This window comes from Scyliorhinus canicula, chromosome 5, assembly GCF_902713615.1.
Source record: "Scyliorhinus canicula chromosome 5, sScyCan1.1, whole genome shotgun sequence".
In the NCBI taxonomy this organism is placed as follows: domain Eukaryota; kingdom Metazoa; phylum Chordata; class Chondrichthyes; order Carcharhiniformes; family Scyliorhinidae; genus Scyliorhinus; species Scyliorhinus canicula.
Window position 1 is genome coordinate 129,845,250 of NC_052150.1, and position 22,317 is coordinate 129,867,566.

General features: G+C 45.2%; 2 protein-coding genes across 2 annotated transcripts in view; one reads left to right on the forward strand and one right to left on the reverse strand.

Annotated features, from left to right (window-relative positions):
• The window catches only part of sec61b (SEC61 translocon subunit beta), a 30,577-nt gene extending 12,218 nt beyond the window's left edge, over window positions 1-18,359 (reverse strand). Inside the window, exons 1-3 of the mRNA XM_038797659.1 lie at window positions 18,211-18,359; window positions 15,524-15,627; window positions 528-629 (exon numbers count right to left, since the gene is read on the reverse strand). Coding sequence (XP_038653587.1) covers window positions 528-629; window positions 15,524-15,627; window positions 18,211-18,213 — 209 coding nt within the window. The 5' untranslated portion in view covers window positions 18,214-18,359. The remainder of the gene's footprint in view (window positions 1-527; window positions 630-15,523; window positions 15,628-18,210) is intronic.
• A 175-nt stretch (window positions 18,360-18,534) lies between these two features.
• alg2 (ALG2 alpha-1,3/1,6-mannosyltransferase) lies at window positions 18,535-21,015 on the forward strand. The gene has a single exon (XM_038797658.1). The coding sequence runs from the start codon at window positions 18,628-18,630 to the stop codon at window positions 19,864-19,866; it is 1,239 nt and encodes a 412-aa protein (XP_038653586.1). The 5' UTR covers window positions 18,535-18,627; the 3' UTR covers window positions 19,867-21,015.
• Window positions 21,016-22,317: the final 1,302 nt, after the last annotated feature.

Genomic DNA, 22,317 nt, shown 5'->3' on the forward strand with positions numbered 1-22,317 from the left:
CCCTGGTCGAACTTTGAACCATTGGGAGTGGAGGATTCATGGGTCCCGCAGCAAAATACTGTTCATAAAGATCAGCTCGGCATGGAACTGGAGGGGACGAACTGGTCTGCCCCAGCAGAGTGGCATTTAGCACAACAGGAGCAGTGCAACACGTAGGCTATGTTGCACTCACTTCGAAGTCTCAAGTGAACCGAGGACCGCTTTATGCACATCACTCTTTTTCAAACGGGTTTGCCTCGGACGTGATTTCCTGCTGGTGTGACGCAAGATTGGAAGGCCAACGAGATTTCAGCGATCAGCTGTTTTACTGGGCATTCATGAGATGCAAATGGCCTTCATGCCACTAGGCAGTGGGAGGCTGACCCACCATTAACCCACCAATGGAAGGATTGCAACTGTTTTTATGCTGGCAGGCTTCTGACCCCACTACCTCCACTGGATTTTCCACTCCTGCCCACCACCAAACTTGCCATGGGCAGGATGGCAGAATTCCGCCCTGTGATTCAACATTCATGGAAAATACTTACACTTTAAGGCCAGGAGAATCCTCTGTGTAAAACCGCCACATACCCCCAGTGCCTGTTGATGTGGTTCGTCCAGCACGGCTCACTGCACTACTAGTAGCTTTCCTGAAAGAAAGGGGTCAAAGGAAAACAGATATTAGCTACACATTATACCATAAACCCCTAAATAAGCATTGCAATCAGAGGCAGTATTTTGTTGGCAGGAATCTATTTTAACCCAAGATTTTAACAAGTTTAATTAAAATAATTTCTGACAGTAATCAATGGATTTCTTTACTCGTTTTCCAGGATCCTCATCTTCACAAACGTTTATTTTATTTGCTTTTCTCTTCAAACCAAAATGTAGTATAGAAAATATTAAACACTGTTCATGAATATTATTTCACTAAAATGTACCTCTTGTTTTTGGGTAAAAAAAATAACGCTCTACTCAAACCAGGTTTTAAACAATGAAGATTTGACTAAAATTTCAAGTTTTAGTTTGAAGTTTTAAAAAATTGTACGGACAGAAGAAAATGGATGGCAATGCTAAGCAGCAGCATCCTCACATTCAGGGTGCGGGGAGGAAGGGAGAAAAGAGACACATACCTGGGTAGGTTTTGTTCCCTCTCATATATGGAACATTGGAGAAGGTGTAGTTCCATCAGGCCATAAGAGCATAAGACATAGGAGCAGAATTAGGCCACTCGGCCCATCGAGTCTGCTCCGCCATTCAATCATGGCTGATATTTTCTCATCCCCATTCTCCTGCCTTCTCCCTATAACCCCTGATCCCCTTATTAATCAAGAACCTATCCTGATCACTCCACTGAAGTTAACTAAGAAATGGAGATTAAAAATACACAAAGGAACTGGGTGGAGGTACAAATGCACTCATTAAAACACAGTTTCGTATTTGAAAATACAAGTTTATAGACTTTCTGGCACAATGTTGGGGAAGACGCACTCGAGGTGGCTCCCGTTGGGGTACTGAACATTTTGCCCCTTGCCTTGGCGTCATGGATTATTTATTCTTCAGAAACCCCATGTAAGAGGTCTTTTATGACCAAAAAAAACACAAAATCAGTGAAAAGAAAGCGGGGAGCAGAAATTTGTCGATGGAGTCATAGGCCTCTCTGAGCTCAACACAAGTAAAACAGCAGAGTCCTTTTCTGGTTCTTTGTCCTCTCCACAAACAGCCGAAGTTCTTTCTAATTCCTTGGCGAAAGCATTAGAAAAGCACAGATGAATTGTGTTGGAAGACCTCAAAAAAAAATCAAGAAGAGGCCTTGTCCCCCAATCAAATGGCTCTGGGGAAAACTAATCGGAACAATCGAAGTCCAGGGAGTCAGGATAAAAAGTTTGGAGGTGGCCTTATCAGACCACAGCGATTGGATTGCCACACTGGAATCCGAACTGTCTTCAGCGAACAAAACGGATAGATCGCTGCAAGCCAAGGTGAATGACCTAGAATACAGGTCCAGAAGGCAAAATATCTGGATTGTCGAATTGCCAGAGGGAATTGAGGGCCCTATACCCACAGAATATTTCTCGGATATGTTCTGCAAAATGGTGGGCGAGGTTGGATTCACATCACCACCTGGATTGGACCGAGCCCATCGCACACTTCAGCAGAGGTCTCGTCTTGAAGACCTACTGCGTGCACTGCTATTGGTGTTCCTCAGCTTCAAGGAGAAGGTATTGTGATGGCTAAAGGAACACTGGTGATTTTAAGTGGGAAGGCCACTCCATCAGGTTCTATCAGTACGTGGGTGCGAGTTGGCAAAGAGAAGGGCCACGTTCAATGGAGCAACGGCTATTCTGTATACAAGGTGGAGCCCGGTTCGAGTTGGTCTACCTGGCTTGTGTCAGAATAACTTTTGAGGGAAAAGACTATTCTTTGATGTGCCGGGAGAGGCGGACCCTTTTGTTAAGACGCATTTTAATCGGGTTTTCGGCTCGGTCGGCGGGCAGGTTATATTGTTACATAGTTGGTGTTTCATGTTGGTTCTCATTTTTTCTTCTTGCTGGGATTAAGTTCTTATAGTTCTCAATTAGAATTGGGGTTTACAATATGTGGGGTTCTGTTCTCTGTATTAATATATAGCTTCCTTTTGGTGCACAAGTTAAATGTGGTTTTGGTATTTTGTTGTTGATATCTATTTCTCTTTCTAGAGTTGGCAGTCTCCGTATTAAGGAGTTAGTTAACGGGAGTGGTTTTGGAGGGTTCGCTGCAGCTCATTATATTAGCCTTATTTAGATAATGAACTTAGGGTTCTTGCTTTGTTTTGGTTTGTTAAAAAAAGGCTTTGTTTGTCTTGCTCCTATTTGTACTTGGGTGCAGTCACATTCAATGGTGCTGGCATGGGGGGGGGGGGGGGGGGGGGGGGTAGTTTTCTGATTGTTTCTGTTAATTTTTCTTCACCCTGTCTTTTGAATTGGTTTCATGGCCATCTTAGGTGGATCTTTTTGCTTGACTTTTTAAGTATCCCTTAGTTAATCTCTCAGTAGAAATGGCAGACTCTGGATTGAGGTGGGAGACCTCCAATTAGTCTGGTCACTTGGAACGTTTGGGGTTTGAAGGGCCCAGTGAAAAGATCAAAAGCATTTACTCAACTCAAAGAGCTAAAACTCCGACGCGGTTTTTTTGCAAGACATTTGCAGGTCAGAGATCAAACTAGGGGTGGGTGGGGCAGGTTTTTTCCATTCAGGTTTCGATGGCAGTGTGTGGGGGGGGGGGGGGGGGGGGGTATGGTGATTCTAATTGAGAAAAAGTTTCCTTTTCCCTCCTCAAAGATTATAGCTGACCCCAAGGGTCGATATTTTATTGTCTGCTGCTCCCTGGTGAGCATCCTGGTTGCCATTTACCATACACCCCCCCCCCCCCCCCAAAACTGGTATGATACAAATTTTATTAATTCCCTGCTGGCCTCCCTCTCCAATTTAGACTCAATCCAGTTTATTTTAGGCGGGGACCAGAATTAGGTCCTTGACCATAGATTGGATTGTTTCAAGCCTAAATCTCCTGTTCCATTAGGGATGGCAAAGGTTTTGTTGCCTTTCATGACGCCACGGGGGTGTGAAATAGATACTTAGCGCTTCTTGCACCCAAGCGATAAAGTCTTTTTTTCCCCACATGTCCACCAAGTATATTCACGTATGTTTTGTTTTAGATTGGTCTCTCCTCTCTTCAGTAGTGGCGGCTGATGCCCAGTATTTTATTGATTTGTCGCTAGTTTCTGGCCCAACCCAATGTTCACCCTGGAGATTGTTAGCGAATAATATATTTTGTGAACATACTTCCGCTGCTATAAAAGGACTATATAAAATTTAACAAACCCGAGTCAATCTCACCTTCCATGTTTTGGGAGGCTCTTAAGATGGGTCCCCAGGGAGGAAATGATCTCCTACAGAGCACATTTGTTGAGGACAATGAGGCCAGAGCAGATGTTGGTGGATTACATTCTTGAGGTGGATCACCAGTACTTGCTTGACCCTACTCCAGAGTTACTGGCAAGTAGGAAAAAACTGCAAACACAGTTCAAACTATTGTTGACCAATAGGGCCGTAAGTCAGTTACGATACTGATGGGGCATGTTTTGTGAATATGGGGAGAAGGCCAGTCACCTTTTGTCTCACCAGCTTAAACGACAGGCGCTCTCCCGGGATATCACACAGATGCACAATTCAGCGGCAACCTTGTTTCCGTCCCTCCTCAGGTTAATGCGGGCTTTCGTACCACGATGTTTATAGATTGGAACTTCCTGTGGATGGGTCAGTCGCGTCAGACTTTCTGAACAGCCCATCCATCCCAACTGTTGAGGTGGATAGGAGCAGTGAGCTAGAATCCCCATTACACCTTGATGAATGTTTTTAATGTATTGGGCTGATGCAGTCTGGCAAGGCCCATGGTCCAAATGGCTTTCCGATTGAATTCTACAAGACGTTGTTGGAGCAGCTTGGGCCTTTAACTTTGGACATGTTCACTGATTCCCTACCCCGAGAGTCATTGCCTCCGATCCTCACAAGCCTTTATTTTGCTGCTTAAGAGGGGCAAGGACCCGACAGTGTGTGATTCATACCATCCTATTTCACTTCGAAACACGGACATCAAGCTACTCGCCAAGGTGCTTCGGCTGGAGCCTTGCCTCCCAAATATAATCTCGGGGAATCTAACGGGCTTCGTGAAGGGCCAATTGTCAGCCAATATACGTCATCTGCTAAATGTTGTCCTTTTCCTCTCCTCAGTGACCAAACCAGAGGTGATATTATCTCTTCATGCCGAAAAGGCATTTGAGTATTTATTCGAGATTCTCGGGAAGTTTGGTTTTGGTCTCAAAAGTATTTCTTGGATTCATCTGTTGTATAAGGCCCCCACTGCCAGTGTCCATACGAACGCCTTGAATTCTAATTATTTTCCTTTGAATAGGGGCACGAGGCAGACTGTCCACCGTCCCCACGTCTGTTTGCTCTGGCATTAGAGCCGCTCGCTATAACGCTGAGGTCTTCTGGTAAGTGGAAGGGGGAGTAGCCGGGGAGGGGTGGATGACCTACTTCTTAATATTATGGATCCAGCCCCCTCCATAGGTACAAATTGATCTTAGGAAAGAGTGAATGTTCCCTGGTTAACCTTTCTGGGAGGAGAGTCCAACTCCTTAGGAACAGGAGAGGAGAGGTCACCCTGTTGGGAGTTGTCTATAGACCTCCGAATAGTTCCAGAGATGTAGAGGAAAGGATTGCAAAGATGATTCTCGACAGGAGCGAGAGTAACAGGGTAGTTGTTATGGGGGACTTTAACTTTCCAAATATTGACTGGAAATACTATAGTTCGAGTACTATAGATGGGTCAGTTTTTGTACAGTGTGTGCAGGAGGGTTTTCTGACACAGTATGTAGACAGGCCAACAAGGGGCGAGGCCACATTGGATTTGGTACTGGGTAATGAACCCGGCCAGGTGTTAGATTTAGATGTAGGTGAGCACTTTGCTGATAGTGATCACAACTCGGTTATGTTTACTTTAGCAATGGGCAGGGATAGGTATATACCACAAGGCAAGAATTATAGCTGGGGGAAAGGCAATTATGATGCTATTCGGCAAGATTTAGGATGTATAGGATGGGGAAGGAAACTGCAGGGGATGGGTACAATCGAAATGTGGAGCTTTTTCAAGGAACAGCTACTGCATGTCCTTGATAAGTATGTACCTGTCAGGCAGGGAGGAAGTTGTCGAGCAAGGGAACCGTGGTTTACTAAAGAAGTTGAAGCACTTGTCAAGAGGAAGAAGAAGGCTTATGTTAGGATGAGACATGAAGGCTCAGTTAGGGCACTTGAGAGTTACAAGTTAGCCAGGAAGGACCTAAAGGGAGAGTTAAGAAGAGCGAGGAGAGGACACGAAAAGTCGTTGATGGATAGAATCAAGGAAAACCCTAAGGCTTTCTATAGGTATATCAGGAACAAAAGAATGACTAGAGTAAGATTAGGGCCAATCAAGGATAGTAGTGGAAAGTTGTGTGTGGAATCAGAGGAGATAGGGGAAGCGTTAAATGGATATTTTTCGTCGGTGTTTACACTGGAGAATGACAATGTTGTCGAGGAGAATACTCAGGTTCAGTCCACCAGGCTAGATGGAATTGGGGTTCAAAAGGAGGAGGTGTTAGCAATTTTGGAAAATGTCAAAATAGATAAGTCCCCTGGGCCAGATGGGATTTATCCTAGGATTCTCTGGGAAGCCAGGGAGGAGATTGCAGAGCCTTTGTCCTTGATCTTTATGTCGGCTTTGTCGACAGGAATAGTGTCGGAAGACTGGAGGGTAGCAAATGTTGTCCCCTTGTTCAAGAAGGGGAGTAGAGACAACCCTGGTAATTATAGACCTGTGAGCCTTACTTCGGTTGTGGGTAAAATGTTGGAAAAGGTTATAAGAGATAGGGTTTATAATCACCTTGAAAAGAACAAGTTGATCAGCGATAGTCAACACGGTTTTGTGAAGGGTAGGTCATGCCTCACAAACCTTATTGAGTTTTTTGAGAAGGTGACCAAACAGGTGGATGAGGGTAAAGCGGTTGATGTGGTGTATATGGATTTCAGTAAGGCGTTTGATAAGGTTCCCCACGGTAGGCTATTGCAGAAAATAAGGAAGTATGGGATTGAAGGTGATTTAGCGGTTTGGATCAGTAATTGGCTAGCTGAAAGAAGACAGAGGGTGGTGGTTGATGGCAAATGTTCATCCTGGAGTTCAGTTACTAGTGGTGTACCGCAAGGATCAGTTTTGGGGCCACTGCTGTTTGTCATTTTTATAAATGACCTGGAAGAGGGTGTAGAAGGATGGGTTAGTAAATTTGCAGATGACATGAAGGTCGGTGGAGTTGTGGATAGTGCTGAAGGATGTTATAGGATACAGAGGGACATAGATAAGCTGCAGAGCTGGGCTGAGAGGTGGCAGATGGAGTTTAATGTGGAAAAGTGTGAGGTGGTTCACTTTGGAAGGAGTAACAGGAATGCAGAGTACTGGGCTAATGGCAAGATTCTTGGTAGTGTAGATGAACAGAGAGATCTCGGCATCCAGGTACATAAATCCCTGAAAGTTGCCACCCAGGTTAATAGGGCTGTTAAGAATGCATATGGTGTGCTAGCCTTTATCAGCAGGGGGATTGAGTTTCGGAGCCACAAGGTCATGCTGCAGCTGTATATAACTCTGGTGCGGCCGCACCTGGAGTACTGCCTGCAGTTCTGGTCACCACATTATAGGAAGGATGTGGAAGCTTTGGAAAAGGTTCAGAGGAGATTTACTAGGATGTTGCCTGGTATGGAGGGAAGGTCTTACGAGGAAAGGCTCAGGGACTTGAGGTTGTTTTTGTTAGAGAGGAGAAGGCTGAGAGGTGACTTAATAGAGACATATAAGATAGTCAGAGGGTTAGATAGGGTGGACAGTGAGAGTCTTTTTCCTCGGATGGTGATGACCAACACAAGGGGACATAGCTTTAAATTGAGGGGTGGTAGATATAGGACAGATGTCAGAGGCAGTTTCTTTACTCAGAGAGTAGTAGGGGTGTGGAACGCCCTGCCTGCAACTCGCCAACTTTAAGGGCATTTAAGTGGTCACTGGATAGGCATATGGATGAAAATGGAATAGTGTAGGTCAGATAGGCTTCAGATGGTTTCACAGGTCGGCGCAACATCGAGGGCCGCTTGTCCCGTACTGCGCTGTAATGTTCTATGTTCTAACTGGGGATGTTACCTGGGGATGTTTGCTAAAACAAGCTTCCTCTTTCTGGGGGTTCGGGTGGCCCACAGCGGGTCCCACTTATTAAGTTAAACCACACCAGTATCAAAGCAGACTTGCAGAGGTGGAACAACCTTCCCCTTACCCTTGGCGAGTAGGGTTCAAACTATTAAAATGAATGTGCTCCCAAGGTTTTTATTTTTCTTTCCGAGTCTCCCCATTTTTCTCCCCAAATCCTTTTTTATCAAGGTCAACAAACTGCTATCCTCTTTTGTTTGGGCGGGTAAGACTCCTAGAATTTGTGGTGTTCTGCTCAAGGGGCTTGGCCCTCCTCAATTTATTGCTTGATGACTGGGCAGCTAACATTCAGAAATCCCTGGTGGAAGCTCGTTCGTGCACTACATCTACTCTTTGTGCAATAGTTACTGCACCATTGCCTTTTCAGCATTAGATTTTCCTCAAATCCAATGCTGCTCCCTCAGAATTTGAAAACAGTTGAGACTGCATTTGAGCTTTATTTCCCTGTCTTCACAAGCCCCTAATTGCAATAATCACCTTTCTACCTGCTGGTTTGGACTCAACATGTAAATTTCGGTAGGTAAATGGCCTGGAGTGGTTTGGGGACCTTTGCGTGGAGGGGAGGTTTGCCTGTTTATGGGAGTTGGCTGAGAAATTCCAGTCTTTTTAGGTATTTCTAAGTTTTCCTTCCTTTCCTTTGACACCACCCTCTTCCCTGATGAAGATGCTTTCTCCGGCTAGGTCTGACCGGGGGAGGGGCGGGGGGTCTATCTCTGACCTGTATGGTCATATCTTTCAACGGATTCTGCTTCGTTGAGTGGTGTGAGGGTAAAATGGAAGGGTGAAGTGGAACCCTTTCTTCATGGTTAGGTGTGGAGTGAGGCCCCTCATAGGGTCAGCTCCACATATTCATGTGCTCAATTGAGCCCGATTCAGTTTAAGGTACTGCATTGGGCGCACTTGACCAGGGCAAGGATGAGTGGGACCTATAGGCTTCTACGCTTCATTCTTTAACACTATGTCGGAGATATTCGGTGTAGAATTAGATCCTTGTCCACTGATGGTCATATTTGTGATGTCAAATTCGCCGGTGATAACAGGCTTGAGGTAAAGGCGGGTGTCCTTGCCTTTGCCTTATTGATAGCCCGGAGGCGAATATTGCTTGGTTGGAGATATCCCACTCCGCCTTGTGCCTCTGCTTGGCTGAGTGGCTTAATGTCATTTCTGTATTTGGCAAAGATCAAGATCACCATCAGGGGGTCAGTAGAGGGGTTCTATCCAAGATGGCAACCATTTATTTCCTTTTTTAATGAGTTAGTCACCGGCAGTTAATTTGTGTTGAGTGTTCTTCCCATTTTATTAATTGTGATGTTTTGTATTTTTTTCCTGTTTCATTGTTTTGGTAGTTGTATTGATTATGAAAAACGTCTTAAGAAATCATTTTTTTTAAATAAAAATTTATGGGACGATCGATTTACAAGTTTGCTATTTTACAACAGCATTTAAACTACATGAAGTTGTTTGGGTCAGATGTTTAGTGTTTTTTTAGATAAAATTAGGTAGCATAGCAGTAATATTAAACAATTTAAGATCTAGGAAATTGACCACTAAATATTGGGCAGAACAACAAGGCGATATTTTAATTGCCCTCCTGGTTTATAACGACAATGCAGAAGTTACCGCCTTGAAATCACTCCCCAGTTGTCCTATTTATAATACTTTTGATACAGGAGAATCTATACTTTAATTTGCATTTCACCCTCCACCCCAAACTTTTAAACTCGAGTTCTCAACTAGTTGACTCTTAGCAGTCCTAGCATGGCCAATACAACAAATGACAAATGAAGCATCATCGCTGGAGCCCTGAAATACTTTGTAAGAGTCAAACTCCTGGGACGCATCCTCCGTTTTTGAATACTCACGTGCAACAGGTTCGTTTCACAGAATCACAGTAAAATACAGTGAAGAGGCCCTTTGTCCCATTGAGTCTGCACCGCAACATGGAAGGCACCTGATCTGCCAATCCTAATCCCATTTGCCAGCATTTGGCCCATAACCTTGAATGTTAAGACGTGCCAAGTGCTCATCCAGGTACTTTTTAAAAGGACATGAAGCAACCCGCCTCTACCACCCTCCCAGGCAGTGTGTTCCAGATCCTCACCACCCTCTGGGTAAAAAAAGGTTTTCCTCAAATCCCCCCCCCACCCCCTCATCCCATCACCTCCCACCCTTCATCTTGAACTCGTGTCCACTCGTAACCGACCCTTCAACTAAGGGGGACAGCTGTTCCCTAGCCACCCTATCCATGCCCCTCCTAATCTTGTACACCTAGATCAGGTCATCCCTCAGTCTTCTCTGCTCCAGCGAGAACAACCCAAGCCTATCCAACCTCTCTTAGAACATAGAGCATTACAGCGCAGTACGGGACAAGCGGCCCTCGATGTTGCGCCGACCTGTGAAACCATCTGAAGCCTATCTGACCTACACTATTCCATTTTCATCCATATGCCTATCCAGTGACCACTTAAATGCCCTTAAAGTTGGCGAGTCTACTACTGTTGCAGGCAGGGCGTTCCACACCCCTACTACTCTCTGAGTAAAGAAACAGCCTCTGACATCTGTCCTATATCTACCACCCCTCAATTTAAAGCTATTTCCCCTCGTGTTGGTCATCACCATCCGAGGAAAAAGACTCTCACTGTCCACCCTATCTAACCCTCTGACTATCTTATATGTCTCTATTAAGTCACCTCTCAGCCTTCTCCTCTCTAACGAAAACAACCTCAAGTCCCTGAGCCTTTCCTCGTAAGACCTTCCCTCCATACCAGGCAACATCCTAGTAAATCTCCTCTGAACCCTTTCCAAAGCTTCCACATCCTTCCGATAATGTGGTGACCAGAACTGCACGCAGTACTCCAGGTGCGGCCGCACCAGAGTTGTGTACAGCTGCAGCATGACCTTGTGGCTCCGAAACTCAATCCCCCTACTGATAAAGGCTAGCACACCATATGCCTTCTTAACAGCCCTATTAAACCCTGAAAGTTGCCACCCAGGTTATGTACCTGGATGCCGAGATCTCTCTGTTCATCTACACTACCAAGAATCTTGCCATTAGCCCAGTACTCTGCATTCCTGTTACTCCTTCCAAAGTGAACCACCTCACACTTTTCCGCATTAAACTCCATCTGCCACCTCTCAGCCCAGCTCTGCAGCTTATCTATGTCCCTCTGTATCCTATAACATCCTTCAGCACTATCCACAACTCCACCGACCTTCGTGTCATCTGCAAATTTACTAACCCATCCTTCTACACCCTCTTCCAGGTCATTTATAAAAATGACAAACAGCAGTGGCCCCAAAACTGATCCTTGCGGTACACCGCTAGTAACTGAACTCCAGGATGAACATTTGCCATCAACCACCACCCTCTGTCTTCTTTCAGCTAGCCAATTACTGATCCAAACCGCTAAATCACCTTCAATCCCATACTTCTTTATTTTCTGCAATAACCTACCGTGGGGAACCTTATCAAATGCCTTACTGAAATCCATATACACCACATCAACCGCTTTACCCTCATCCACCTGTTTGGTTTTAGCCCGCTGTCTCCCGTGGGTCACCCAACTAGCTATACTGCCTTCCACTAGCAGCACTCCTCTAACTAATACATTGAGCAGCATACATCCACAAACAAGACAAGAGAATTTCACAGCATTCCTGCAGTTAACGTGGCAGCAAAACACATTAAATTTAATTCACAAGATATGCACAACTGAATAAATGAATTCACTTTGAGAGATGAAAATAAAGCATCCACTATCTTCTATAGTTATCTTTATCTCATGCAAGGGCGGCACGGTGGCGCAGTGGTTAGCATTGCTGCCTCACGGTGCCGAGGTCCCAGGTTCGATCCCGGCTCCGGGTCACTGTCCGTGTGGAGTTTTCACATTCTCTCCGTGTTTGCGTGGGTTTCGCCCCCACAACACAAAGATGTGCAAGGAAGGTGGATTGGTCACACTAAATTCCCCCTTAATTGGAAAAATTTAATTGGGTACTCTAAATTTATTTTATTTTTTTTTTTAATTGGGAAAAAAATAATTGGGTACACTAAATTTAAATAAAAATCTTTATCACATGTATGCGTGTGTTTACGTATATCTGAAAAAGTAAACAGACAGAAAACCACCACACTCTATTCACGCCTTACTGTTGACAACCCTCAGTTTTCCCCTTCATTAAGTTCATTAATTGCAGAGTCGAGTTGAAATAAAATGACCACTTTTCAACTTTACAGTAGTTCAGAATGCTGCACTAGTTCAATATTAACGATTACCAATAAACAAAGAGTAATCTTTTCTCATTAGCCTCCTTTGCTTCGATCTGTGCTTTGAAACATGAATCACCAATCTGAATTTCCCCCCCCTCCCTGATACGTTACACCACTTTTTACTTAAATGGAATTTTCCACCAATAGTAACAGGGAAATTCAGTTTATTTTAGCGAGGGAGAGGAAACAAAAATATTTGCAAAATATTTTGTGGTTCTAAAACTTTACTCAATTTCCCAACATCTTCAAAATTAGAATCCTACAGTGCAGGAGGCCATTCGACCCATCGAGTCTGCACCGACCCCTTGAAAGAGCACCCTACCTGGGTCCACTCACTCATCCACCCTGCCCACAGTACCAGTGGTCAGCACTGTTGCTTCACAGCGCCAGGGGCCCAGGTTCAATTTCCGGCTTGGGTCACTGTCTGTACTGAGTCTGCAGGTTCTCACCGTGACTGCGCGGGTCCCGAAAAATGTGCTTGTTAGGTGAATTGGACATTCAGAATTCTCCCTTGGTGTACCTGAACAGGCACTGGAATGTGGTGACTGGGAGATTTTCACAGTAATTAGATTGCAGTGTGAATGTAAGCCTACTTGTGACAATAATAAAGATTATCATTATCCCCGTAACGCCATAACCTAACTTGCACATCGCAGGACATTAAGCGGCAATTGATTATAGCCTATCCACCTAATCTGCACATCTTTGGACTGTGGGAAGAAACCGGAGCACCAGGAAGAAACCTGCATTGGGAGTACGTACAAACACCAGCGACCAAACGCCAGAATTGAACCCGGATCCCTGCACTGTGCCACCGTGAATTGGAATTAGCATTCCAATAAAATGCAGTACTTTAAAAACCAACAATACCAGCATTTATTGATATGACAATATTTTCTCCATTTTACAGTAGCACACTCTACAAGTCAATATCTTATATAATTTGATTTTCCTCAAAGCCACGTGCTTTAACACAACATATTAATGTTCACATCCAATTAAGGCAGGCTTGTCAAACTCGGGGGCGCGACCTGTGGGTGGGTCGCGGGCGGGTGTCGGGAGGGTCGCGGAACTGTCTGTCATGGCACTCCCTATCACGCAAATCCGTGCGCAACAGCCGGCTTTTAATAGTGTCGGCTGTGAGCGGCCTTCAAAATGGCCAGGAACAGATTAAAAAAAATTTGGCCGCATTGCGCATGCGTTCCCAATCATTGGTGCGTATGCGCAGAACTATGAGCATGCGCACCGAGGATCGGGCATGCATGCGCAGTGCGGCCGCATTTTGTTTTTATATGGTCTCAGCCTTTTATTTCAAGTTCGGGGGGGCCAAAGGGACCATTGGAGCCAAAGGGACCCAAAACCATTTCCTCCATTTTTGTCAGCAACAAACAAGGCAAGAGAAAATGGTGAGTCGCACAGGTCGGCTGGCGTAGGTCGCAAAGGTCAGCCGGCGTGGGTCACGAAGGTTGGCAGAAATGGGTCCCCGGAAAAAAAGTTTGAAAAACACTGTATTAAAGAACTGATTTAGATGTTCACATCGCTTTATTTGTCAAATGGTTATGCATTTAGTTACAATTGTAGTAAACAAAGCCCCAGATATTTGTCACAATTCACTCCTTCCATAATCTGGAAGCCAGAACACTTGCAAAATTTTAATAAGATCAGTACACATTGAGTCTAACAGCCAGCCGTAAAGACCTGAAATACTTTTGTACAAATTTTAAAAATCTCAATGTATCAACTGTTTCCTAAAAGGCAAAAGTGCAAGAATTTATCATCTTTTATTTCTCTTAAAAGCAATTGTTCTTTCTGCATATTGTTCAGCAGGTACCAAGAAACCTCCACTGTTTAGCATAAATATCCGGGTCATGGTCATACTGTGTCAGCAGCTTGTGGAAAACATCATAATCAAAAGCGACCTTTTCCTCATCAGATGTCCACATGGACAATTTCTACGATAGTCACGTAACAATCATTTCCCCCCCCCCCCCCCCCTCTCTGGCACACCAGGCTGGACTGCTCCAACTGACCTGCTTTACTCAGCTCAGCCCAAGACTCAAACCAATGATCTTCTGTTCTGTATAGCTGGTTACCATGTCACATAGAATACAGAGTAGGCCATTTGGCTCTTCGAACCTGCTCGTCATTCAACATGATTGTGGCTGATCCTCTATCTCAACACCATACTCCAGCGCTCTCTCCATGGCCCACGAGACCTTTGAGTCTAGAAATCTATTTCCTTCTTCAATATATTCAGTGATTTGACGTCCACAGCCTTTTGTAGTCACGAAATCCACAGGTTCACCACCCTCTTGAGTGTAGAGGTTTCTCCTCATCTCAGTACTAAATGGTCTACCCTGTATCCTGAGACTACAACGCCTTGCTCTGGACCCCTCTCCCAGCTGGAGGAAACAACATCCCTGTATCCAGTCTGTCAGTCCTGTCAGAATTTTATACGATTTCAAATAGATCCCCTCTCATCCTTCTGGATCCCAGCCAACCCAATCTCTCTTCATACGACAATTCTACCATCCCAGGAATCAGCCTAGTGAACCTTCACTGCATTCCCTCTATGGAAAGTATATCCATTCTTAAATCAGGGGACCAGAACAGCGCATAATATTCCAGCTGTGGTCTCACCAAGGCCCTGTACAGCTGCAGTAAAACAGATCATGTAATCAAGTCCTCTTGCAATGAAGGCCAGTATACCATTGGCCTTCCAAATCAAATAATCACACCATCTTCTTACTCCTTATGTATCAAGGAACTCAATACTTTCATATGTAAAACTATTTAACATACACATTTCACTCATCTAATAAAGAACATTTCTCACTGCCATCAAATAGATTCTTAATAATCCCTACATTTCACTGTCATAAGAGGAAATAGTAATTTCTCATGACAATAACTACATTTATTCAAAACAAATACCAAACTACATAGATCTCATGAAGTTACACTCAAAACATTAACTTTGTTCCTTTGTCAAATGCTCCTGTGCTGATCCATTCCCACTTTTTGTTACATATTTAATATTATGCCTCACAAAAATTTAATTGAAGTCACAACTTAGAAAATGAAATGAAAATCATTAAAATAGTTAAGCATGAAATAAACTACTATGCAATACTAAATCCTTAATTGCTCATATTTGAATTAAAATATATAAGTAGGAGGAATGTACTGTATTCCAAGTGCAGAAGATTGTGGAGCTTATTTTGTACTTGTTTATCTCAAGCATAACTCTTGACTTTAAAAGGTTGCTTCAGGCTATCTTTTATTGGGCACTGACTTGCTTAGTAATTAGCAACTGTTCACTTCCCATTAGTAATCAAATCATCACTATATAAATCTAACTGTATCCAACTTGTAATCCACTGACATGTTGGTTGGATACTGCTGAGTCCAAATGTACTATATCATTTAATATTGTGCCTGCCCCAAACTATTTACCTTTGCCTCACTGTGGATCCACCACCAGCAGCCCGGGGTGCTACAGCTTTACTGGGCGATCGGCTAGAGGCGCCGACATTTGTTGCACTTGCAGCAGGTCCAGGCTGAAAAGGGCAAAACAAGATGTTAGTACTGATAAAACAAAATGTTCATTCCATACAACATTTACAGAAATCCAAAGTATAAACCTCCCAAGACAGCAGATAGAAGTACACAACCAAAGTATTAGTTTGTATTAATCATTTTGTTTCCAAATAGTAGTGAATTTGTGCCATGGATTACAAATGTGGCACCTGTACAGCAGTAGTGAATAAAACGTTTTCCTGATCTTGGGTTTCAAAGGAAAACAACACAGTAAATTGAAAGGAGGTAACTATCTACAAACAATAAATATATTGATTCATTCTTCATAGCCATTTTAAATCCCATAGTTTCCATGGTCAAGATTCCCAAACATACTAAGTTAGTCAAAGGGATTACTGTGGAGATAGTAGCATATTGAAAGGGATGTGTTGGTTAGTGTCAGGATGCGTGCATGGAACATGTCCACTAGCTGCCGTCAATAACAGAAAATGCTGAAAGTAATCAGCAGGTGTGACAGCATCAATGGGGGGGGGGGGGGGAAAGAAAGAGTTAAATGTTTCAGGTAGATGACCTTTCATCAAACCATCATTATTCGTTTTCACAGGCAGATGAACGTAGAGATTTTTCAGCATACAGGGCTTCAGTTTAATAGTTTGTCACAGAGGGCATGTCCAATAATGTAACTTTTTCAGTACTGCCCTGAACTATCAGTCGAGATTTTGCGACTACAGTGGATTTGGAATAGTTATTAAACAGGTCACGACAACACAGCATCATCTGTCTCTCCCCTATATGCTTTCATAAAATCATCGAAATCATTAACAGAGCCCAAAGATGTGCAGGTTAGGTGGTTTGACCATTCTAAATTGCCCCTTAAGTGTCCAAAGATGTGGCACGAGGATAGGGAGGGGTACTGGGCCTAGGTAGTGTGCTCGTGTAGCCATCTCAGATGGCTACCTGCAAAGGACCATGGGAATTATGGCCAACCCAGGACTCAAGACAGACTCAGAGCTTGTGTGTGTATTTACAACCCAGATAGCTAGACCCGATCTAAACACCCGATCATTTGCAATCTAATGGCCCATTTCCGCAGAACAAAACAACTGTACTCAGATAACCGATACAGATTAATCGGCGCCACTCCCTTTACTCAGGGAGCCCAAAGAGCCACGGTCAATGACCGCGAAGGACATGCCCAGCCATCAAGGCACCCCCCCCTTTATTGGCCAAAATCAAAGGCAGTGATTGAAGCCTGTCAAATTATTGGGTCCAAGTTAAGGACCACCCCAAAGAGCGCAAAATCCCTGAGGGATAAGAAGAGACACAGCCATGTACTCGGTTTCTCTTGGATCTGGCCTTTGCCAACCCAAGTGCAGCACAACGACCAAACAGGCAAGTACAAGACCAACGATTGCTACCAGACGATGAGCCCAGCAGAAACAGAGCCACTTCTTCCACCCAGCCATGCAAGATCCGGACAAAGGCTTTGTCCATCTGCATAGAGCTGGTTGCCCTGAAGTTAAGTATAGGTTATTGTAGTTGTGAGGTGTAGTTTAACTTGTAGTGTTTTGTGTTGCATGTCGAAGTAATCCGTGTGTGTAAATAAACCATCTTTGAACTTGAACTGACTAACTGGTTGTGTGGTCCTTTGATCGATAGCCAGTAAAGCCTTGTGGTGGTATCATTTGATACCTAGCGACTCTAAAGAGCATCATTATTAATTGGCAACATGAGTGGCGACTCTGGTGCCAATTGGTAACACTCGTTCTTGGAGGGTTGATGCAGACTCAATGGGCCGAATGGCCTCATTCTGCACTGGAGGGATTCTATGGAACTTGGGACTATATCAATATGCATGTTATGAAGCACAGAAAAGATATTGAATTCTGTCCCTCTCACCAGTCTTTGCTCCATCACACATTTTATTTCTATAGCTCTAAAACGAAGATAAAAAGACAGCCACTTGGACAAACAAAGTATTACAAACAAAACTGCAACCTCTGAATTCAAAGATCGGGGAATGAAAACCGAGATCACTCTCCCGTTTATACCAATATACTGCACCCTATCATTTCATAACAGCCTCCCCGCGCCAGAATGTGGCGACTAGGTGCTTTTCACAGTAACTTCATTTTTGAAGCATACTCGTGACAATAAGCGATTTTCATTTCAAATGCTGTAAGCCCCTTTCATTTAGTGACTATTCAAATAAAAAATCCCCACTTAAAAATACACCACTACAAACAAATCTGACTTATTTAAAGCCATCTGAGTTTGGATTACTGCTGACGTGGCGTTGCTGTAAACCAGGAAACTTTTGATGAGTTCAAAGCAAACAAATTGTTATTGCTGGTGCACATATCTCACACAGGAGATTGGGGACAAGCACTTCCTCCTGATAGTGGGGCAATGCTGTTGAAAGAGGGAATTTGCGGCGGTCAGAGACTGAACACCTTGGTGAGGCTGTTGGGTCTCCATTGCTCTGTACCAGTCGCTAAGTTGTTGTTGCAGCCACCCCCCCAGCCCCGGGAACTCTGAAGCAGCCATGAAAGCTCTTCCTGGAGATGCTCGCGGTGGCACACCCAGGACAATGGCCTTCTTACCATGTTGACGCCGCGTGCTGCACTCCGTTCCTCTGCGATCCGCTCGAGCCACCCGGTTTCACTCTGTTCCGCTCGAGCCGCTGCTCCCCTAATGTGGCCACGACACACAACTCAGGACCCCTTCCACTCAGTTGGCGCCCTTACACCGCCTGACCAAACAAAACACAACAAAACACGGTCAAATGGATATTAACACGATGAAGAACCGCGCCGGTTAGCTGGTTAACTTACTGGCCCTTTCAGCTGATAATGAACCATTCACTCGGCTTTTTGTTTCTGCATTCAGGCTTCACTGAGGACAGCTGGTTGGATGGTGATGACGCGGCGGTGGGACGGGCACCCGGTGACAGATACCGGGAGACGGTACGGCCCGAGCCCCGGGACAGCGAGAGGGGGGGGAAACGAACGGGAGCGACCATGGTGAGCGTGGTGTTCCTGCACCCGGACCTGGGGATCGGCGGCGCCGAGCGGCTGGTGGTGGACGCGGCGCTGGCACTGTGCAGGCGCGGTTGCCGGGTACAGATCTGGACGGCTCACTTTGACCCTGCGCACTGCTTCTCGGAGTGCCGGCGGCCGGCTCTCGGTGTTCACTGTGTGGGCGACTGGCTGCCCCGCACTCTGCTGGGCCGCTGCTCGGCCCTGTGCGCCTACCTGCGGATGCTGTACGTGGCCGCCTACCTGGTCTTCCTCAGCGGCGCCCAGTTCGATGTGGTTTTCTGCGACCAGGTGTCGGCCTGTATCCCCGTGCTCAGGTTGTGCCGGAGAGTCAAGCGGGTCCTCTTCTACTGCCACTTCCCCGACCAGCTGCTGACCGGGAGACCCACACTCTGCAAGCGGCTCTACCGCCTCCCCATTGACTGGCTGGAGGAATACACCACCGGCCTGGCCGACCTGGTGCTGGTCAACAGCAAGTTCACGGCCGGAGTCTTCAGGCGGACTTTCCGCTCCCTGTCCCGCCTGCAGCCCGACGTCCTCTACCCGTCCCTCAACTTCTCCGCCCTAGACCGGGAGGCGGCGGCCGGTGAGCAGGAGGAGCCGCCTCTGCCCCCCGGCCGGGACTTGCTCTTCCTCTCCATCAACCGCTTCGAGAGGAAGAAGAACCTGGCCCTGGCCCTGGAGGCCCTGCACTCGCTGCGGAGCAGGCTGAGCCAGGCGGACTGGCAGCGGGTCCACCTAGTCCTGGCCGGCGGCTACGACCAGCGGCTGTTGGAAAACGTCGAGCATTACCGGGAGCTGCAGGAGATGGCGAGCAGCCTGCAGCTGGCCGACAGGGTGACCTTCATCCGCTCCTTCTCAGACCGCCAGAAAGTCTCCCTCCTCCGCCGGAGCGGCTGTGTTCTGTACACTCCCAGCAACGAGCACTTCGGCATCGTCCCCCTGGAAGCCATGTACAGCCGGCGGCCGGTCATCGCCGTCAACTCAGGTGGGCCCCTCGAGTCGGTGGTCCATCAGGTCACCGGCTTCCTCCTGCCGCCGTCACCCGACTCTTTCGCTGAAGCTATGGAAAAACTTGTCAAGGCTCCTGATTTGCGGGCAAAGATGGGAGAGGCTGGAAGGAATCGAGTCCTTCAAACATTCTCCACAGATGCCTTTACAGAACAGCTTTATCAATATATCTGCAAATTAACCCTCACGAAAATGACTAATGTAGAATAACAGCGGGAATGTTAAAAGTGAAATTTTTTGTACACCGCACAAGGTGAAATCTGACACAGACTGGGAGGGGGGACTTCTATATTTGCGAATATTGGTACACAAATCACTGTTTTGCATGGTGGGGTGGTATAGGGCCATGGGCAAAAGTGTGGCATAAGGTGAATAAATTATAATCTTTAGTGTCACAAGTAGGCTTACATTAACACTGCAACAAAGTTACTGTGAAAAGCCCCTCGTCGCCACAGTACAGCGCCTGTTCGGGTACTCTGGGAGAATTCAGAATGTCCAAATTACCTAACAGCACGTAATTTAAGGGCTTGTGGGAGGAAACCGAAGGAAACCCACGCAGACACTGGGAGAACGTGCAGACTCTGCACAGATAGTACCCAAGTCAGGAATCAAACCTGGGTCCCTGGAGCTGTGAAACAACAGTGCTAACCACATAGAATAGATTCAGCAGTTGCATGGGAAGGTACCAGGAAAGGGTAGCTAAAGTCGGGACTGGGGGGAATGAACCAGGGTGTCACACAGAATAGTCGTTCTGTGAAGTGGAGATGAGAGGGGAAGAGTGCTTGCCTGTTTAGAACATGTTGTAAGTGACACAAATGGAAAACAGTCTAGCAACGTGAAAAATTCTCCATGCAAACATTTGAGATTCCAATACAAATTGCAAATGAGACATTTTACCTGAGCTGTTTTGTGAGTTGCAAATTCCACTGATATGCTGTCAGTGTGTTATTTTTGTTAGTACTTTGTCTTGAAATGTATTGTAGTACAAACACTGTAATTGTTGCAAAGTATAGGAGCAATCTCAAGTAATTCATTCCTTTCTTCAGCTTAAAGTTTTCTCTTACAATCCTGAGCTCAATTTAAAAAGAATACATGGTTTCAATCAGATGCCAATTTATTTTGGCTAATTTAGAGACATGCCTGTTGAAGAAATCTTCACTACTTTAATTTCTATAGGAATAAGTTTTTAGAGCAGGTACAGGAAAAGATTTACATGAATGGTCCCAGGAATGAGGGTTAGATGAAATGGGGTGAGGACAGGCTCAGCTGAATGGCCTGTTTCTATACTGTACATTTTATGGAATCAGTTCTTTACTCTTGTACTTAATGTTACTATTTATAAAATCCAAACTCTTGTTAGTGTTAATGACTTTTATCTAACATGTGACACATACATGCATCCTTGTTCACCCATATCCTTCAGTGTCTTTCCATTAAAGTTAAGCCCCAATTCTTGATTTTTCTCCCACAGTGAATGGCATCTTTGTTATTAATCACACAGTAAGAACTCTTACCACACCAGGTTAAAGTCCAACAGGTTTGTTTTGAATCACTAGCTTTTGGAGCACTGCTCCTTCCGCAGTGCTCCGAAAGCTAGCGATTTGAAACAAACCTGTTGGACTTTAACCTGGTGTTGTAAGACTTCTTACTGTGCTCTCCCCAGTCTAGCGCCGGCACCTCCACATCATTAATCACACAGGCAGCACAGTGGTTAGCACCTGGGAGCCGGGTTCAATTCCGGCTTTGGGTGACTTATCTGTGTGGAGTTTGCACTTTTCTTCCTGTCAGTGTGGATTTCCTATGGGTGCTCCTGTTTCCTCCCACAGTCCAAAGATATGTAGGTTAGGTGGGGTTACATGGCGGGATAGTGGGCCTGGATAGGGTGCTCTTTCAGAGGGCTGAAGCAGACTCTATGGGCTGATTGATCTTCTGCACTGTGTAGGAATTCTATGGTTCTATCTTTACTTATCTACCAAGCGTGTGCCTTCTGTTAACCTGGCTGACATGGTTTCCTGACATCTTTTATAGTCCTTGTTATTTGCAATTACCTCTATTTCTGTGTCATCAGTATATTTTAATGGTATGGTTTGATTTGTAGTCCAAATAATATATATGCCAGCAAGGGAGGTAGTAAAGGGTGCACTTTGACTCCCCTCCCATCCCACATGTTAACTTTTTGACTCTTCTCCAATCTAAGTAAGACATTTGCCCTGTCTCTTCCAGTTCATTCATCAACTTTTATACCAGTGTTTCTCCACCTGGAGTTCATGGGGACTCCAAGGTATCTGCAAAATAGTTGAACATGAGAATGGGAGGTGCGAACTCGAAGAGAAGTGCAGTCACCGTGTGCAGCATGGAGTGAGCTGGCTATCTGACCTTGGAGGGGAATGTGCATGGAAATGGCAAGATAAATGCTAGTAGACCTACAGTTACCAATGCTGGTGGTCGGTGCTAGCTGAATTGAGACTTCCAAAGTTGGGGAACCCTTTGAATATTTAATACTTAAGCTCAAGGAAAGGGCACCAAAATGCAATTTGGACAGGTATTAAGTATTTTAATTTAGTTGAGGTGTGTTCATGATTGCTAATCCTTCAACCAAAGAAGTTTGAGAACCACTTTATATCAAATGTTACACTTTTTTACAATATGTCTGAAATATGT

What these genes read in the sequence shown, in the direction of transcription:
- alg2 (XM_038797658.1), top strand. Translation starts at nt 18,628, where the DNA reads ATGGTGAGCGTGGTGTTCCTGCACCCGGACCTGGGGATCGGCGGCGCC.